General features: G+C 51.1%; 1 protein-coding gene across 1 annotated transcript; it reads left to right on the top strand.

Annotated features, from left to right (window-relative positions):
- The first annotated feature begins 211 nt into the window (after positions 1-211).
- LOC311520198 (myb/SANT-like DNA-binding domain-containing protein 7) lies at positions 212-1,648 on the top strand. The gene is made up of 2 exons (XM_084627496.1): positions 212-960; positions 1,549-1,648. The coding sequence occupies exons 1-2, from the start codon at positions 378-380 to the stop codon at positions 1,632-1,634; spliced, it is 669 nt and encodes a 222-aa protein (XP_084483622.1). The 5' UTR covers positions 212-377; the 3' UTR covers positions 1,635-1,648.
- Positions 1,649-4,352: the final 2,704 nt, after the last annotated feature.

The raw sequence follows: 4,352 nt of genomic DNA, 5'->3' as shown, positions 1-4,352 counted from the left end.
ACCGCTAAGTTACCTCCCAAAGCCCTGGTCTACACTAGGACTTTAGGTCGAATTTAGCAGCGTTAAATCGATTTAAACCTGCACCCGTCCACACAGTGAAGCCCTTTATTTCGACTTAAAGGGCTCTTTAAATCGATTTCCTTACTACACCCCTGACAAGTGGATTAGCGCTTAAATCGACGTTCCCAGCTCGAATTTGGGGTACTGTGGACACAATTCGATGGTATTGGCCTCCGGGAGCTATCCCAGAGTGCTCCATTCTGACCGCTCTGGACAGCACTCTCAACTCAGATGCACTGGCCAGGTAGACAGGAAAAGAACCGCGAACTTTTGAATCTCATTTCCTGTTTGGCCAGCGTGGCAAGCTGCAGGTGACCATGCAGAGCTCATCAGCACAGGTGACCATGATGGAGTCCCAGAATCGCAAAAGAGCTCCAGCATGGACCGAATGGGAGGTACGGGATCTGATCGCTGTTTGGGGAGAGGAATCCGTGCTATCAGAACTCCGTTCCAGTTTTCGAAATGCCAAAACCTTTGTGAAAATCTCCCAGGGCATGAAGGACAGAGGCCATAACAGGGACCCGAAGCAGTGCCGCGTGAAACTGAAGGAGCTGAGGCAAGCCTACCAGAAAACCAGAGAGGTGAACAGCCGCTCTGGGTCAGAGCCCCAAACATGCCGCTTCTATGATGAGCTGCATGCCATTTTAGGGGGTTCAGCCACCACTACCCCAGCCGTGTTGTTTGACTCCTTCAATGGAGATGGAGGCAATACGGAAGCAGGTTTTGGGGACGAAGAAGATGAGGAGGAGGAGGAGGTTGTAGATAGCTCACAGCAAGCAAGCGGAGAAACCGGTTTTCCCGACAGCCAGGAACTGTTTCTCACCCTGGACCTGGAGCCAGTACCCCCCGAACCCACCCAAGGCTGCCTCCTGGACCCAGCAGGCGGAGAAGGGACCTCTGGTGAGTGTACCTTTTAAAATGCTATACATGGTTTAAAAGCAAGCATGTGAAAGGATTACTTTGCCCTGGCATTTGCAGTTCTCCTAGATGTAGTCCTAAAGCCTTTGCAAAAGGTTTCTGGGGAGGGCAGCCTTATTTCGTCCTTCATGGTAGGACACTTTTATCACTCCAGGCCAGTAACACATACTCGGGAATCACTGTAGAACAAAGCATTGCAGTGTATGTTTGCTGGCATTCAACCAAAATCCGTTCTTTCTCTCTCTGTGTTATCCTCAGGAGAGTGAGATATAATTCATGGTCACCTGGTTGAAATAGGGTGCTTTTCTTCAGGGACACTCAGTATAGCCCATTCCTGCTGTGCTGTTTGCCTGTGGCTGAACAGAAATGTTCCCCGCTGTTAGCCACGGGGAGGGGGGAGGGTTGAGGGGGTAGTCACGCGGTGGGAGGAGGCAAAATGCGACCTTGTAACGAAAGCACATGTGCTATGTATGTAATGTTAACAGCAAGGTTTACCCTGAAAGAGTGTAGCGACTGTTTTATAAAATGTGTCTTTTTAAATACCGCTGTCCCTTTTATTTTCTCCACCAGCTGGATGTGTTTCAATGATCACAGGATCTTCTCCTTCCCAGAGGCTAGTGAAGCTTAGAAAGAAAAAAAAAACGCACTCGAGATGAAATGTTCTCCGAGCTAATGCTGTCCTCCCCCACTGACAGAGCACAGACGAATGCGTGGAGGCAAATAATGTCAGAGTGCAGGAAAGCACAAAATGACCGGGAGGAGAGGTGGATCTGAAGAGAGTAAGTGGCGGGCTGAAGACAGGGCTGAAGCTCAAATGTGGTGGCAGCGTGATGAGAGGAGGCAGGATTCAATGCTGAGGCTGCTGCAGGACCAAACCAGAATGCTCCAGTGTATGGTTGAGCTGCAGCAAAGGCAGCTGGAGCACAGACTGCCACTGCTGCCCCTCTGTAACCAACCGCCCTCCTCCCCAAGTTCCATAGCCTCCACACCCAGACACCCAAGAACGCGGTGGGGGGGCCTCCGGCCAACCAGCGACTCCACAACAGAGGATTGCCCAAAAAAAAGAAGGCTGTCATTCAATAAATTTTAAAGTTGTAAACTTTTAAAGTGCTGTGCTTAAAGTGCTGTGTGGCATTTTCCTTCCCTCCTCCACCACCCCTCCTGGGCTACCTTGGTAGTCATCCCCCTATTTGTGTGATGAATGAATAACGAATGCATGACTGTGAAGCAGCAATGACTTTATTGCCTCTGCAAGCGGTGATTAAAGGGAGGAGGGGAGGGTGGTTAGCTTACAGGGAAGTAGAGTGAACCAAGGGGCGGGGGGTTTCATCAAGGAGAAACAAACAGAACTTTCACACTGTAGCCTGGCCAGTCATGAAACTGGTTTTCAAAGCTTCTCTGATGCGTACCGCGCCCTCCTGAGCTTTTCTAACCGCCCTGGTGTCTGGCTGCGCGTAACCAGCAGCCAGGCGATTTGCCTCAATCTCCCACCCCGCCATAAACGTCTCCCCCTTACTCTCACAGATATTGTGGAGCACACAGCAAGCAGTAATAACAGTGGGAATATTGGTTTCGCTGAGGTCTAAGCGAGTCAGTAAACTGCGCCAGCGCGCCTTTAAACGTCCAAATGCACATTCTACCACCATTCTGCACTTGCTCAGCCTGTAGTTGAACAGCTCCTGACTACTGTCCAGGCTGCCTGTGTACGGCTTCATGAGCCATGGCATTAAGGGGTAGGCTGGGTCCCCAAGGATACATATAGGCATTTCAACATCCCCAACAGTTATTTTCTGGTCTGGGAATACAGTCCCTTCCTGCAGCTTTTGAAACAGACCAGAGTTCCTGAAGATGCGAGCGTCATGCACCTTTCCCGGCCATCCCACGTTGATGTTGGTGAAACGTCCCTTGTGATCCACCAGAGCTTGCAGCACTATCGAAAAGTACCCCTTGCGGTTTATGTACTCAGCGGCTTGGTGCTCTGGTGCCAAGATAGGGATATGGGTTCCGTCTATAGCCCCACCACAGTTAGGGAATCCCACTGCAGCAAAGCCATCCACTATGACCTGCACATTTCCCAGGGTCACTACCCTTGATATCAGCAGATCTTTGATTGCATGGGCTACTTGCATCACAGCAGCCCCCGCAGTAGATTTGCCCACTCCAAATTGATTCCCAACTGATCGGTAGCTGTCTGGCGTTGCAAGCTTCCACAGGGCTATCGCCACTCGCTTCTCAACTGTGAGGGCTGCTCTCATCCTGGTATTCATGCGCTTCAGGGCAGGGGAAAGCAAGTCACAAAGTTCCATGAAAGTGCCCTTACGCATGCGAAAGTTTCGCAGCCACTGGGAATCGTCCCAGACCTGCAACACTATGCGGTCCCACCAGTCTGTGCTTGTTTCCCGAGCCCAGAATCGGCGTTCCACAGCATGAACCTGCCCCATTAGCACCATGATGCATGCATTGGCAGGGCCCATGCTTTCAGAGAAATCTGTGTCCATGTCCTGATCACTCACGGGACCGCGCTGACGTCGCCTCCTCGCCCGGTATCGCGTTGCCATGTTCTGGTGCTGCATATACTGCTGGATAATGCGTGTGGTGGTTGATGTGCTCCTAATTGCCAAAATGAGCTCAGCGGCCTCCATGCTTGCCTTGGTATGGCGTCCGCACAGAAAGAAGGCGCGGAACGATTGTCTGCCGTTGCTCTGACAGAGGGAGGGGCGACTGACGACACGGCTTACAGGGTTGGCTTCAGGGAGCTAAAATCAACAAAGGGTGTGCCTGTACATCAAGGAGTATTTCAGGCAGGACTGCACGGAGGGTTCCAATAAGAAATGGTGCACCAAAGTTATCGTTGTTATTGGAACAAGGAGGTTAGCCTGGCCTCTGATTGATACATGGCTAGATTAACCTCGCTGCGCCTTCTCTGTGACTGACTGCAGTGTGATCTAGACAGGGGAGGAGGAAAATGAGTCCAAAACAAATCTGGTCTATTTCTTGTTCTGACCCACTCCATCGATCCTTTACATCTTTGGCTGGCAGCAGACAAAAAAGGCGCGAAATGATTGTCTGCCCTTGCTTTCACGGGGGGAGGGAGGGTGGGAACGGGGTCCTGACGATATGTACCCAGAACCACCCGCGACAATGTTTTAGCCCCATCAGGCATTGGGATATCAACCCAGAATTCCAATGGGCAGCGGAGACTGCGGGAACTGTGGGATAGCTACCCACAGTGCAACGCTCCAGAAGTCGACGCTTGCCTCGGTACTGTGGAAGCGCTCCGCCGAGTTAATGCACTTAATGCACTTAGAGCATTTTCTGTGGGGACACACACACTCGAATATATAAAACCGATTTCAAAAAAACCGACTTCTATA

The sequence above is a fragment of the Lepidochelys olivacea genome (genome assembly GCF_965140295.1).
Source record: "Lepidochelys olivacea isolate rLepOli2 genome assembly, chromosome: 4".
Classification (NCBI taxonomy): domain Eukaryota; kingdom Metazoa; phylum Chordata; order Testudines; family Cheloniidae; genus Lepidochelys; species Lepidochelys olivacea.
Note: the sequence above shows the minus strand (reverse complement) of the source record. Positions and strands in the feature narration are given on the sequence as shown.

Coding starts and splice junctions, on each gene's coding strand:
- LOC311520198 (XM_084627496.1), top strand. CDS start 378: ATGCAGAGCTCATCAGCACAGGTGACCATGATGGAGTCCCAGAATCGC. Junction 961..1,548: donor AGGCGGAGAAGGGACCTCTG/GTGAGTGTACCT, acceptor TTTCTCCACCAG/CTGGATGTGTTTCAATGATC.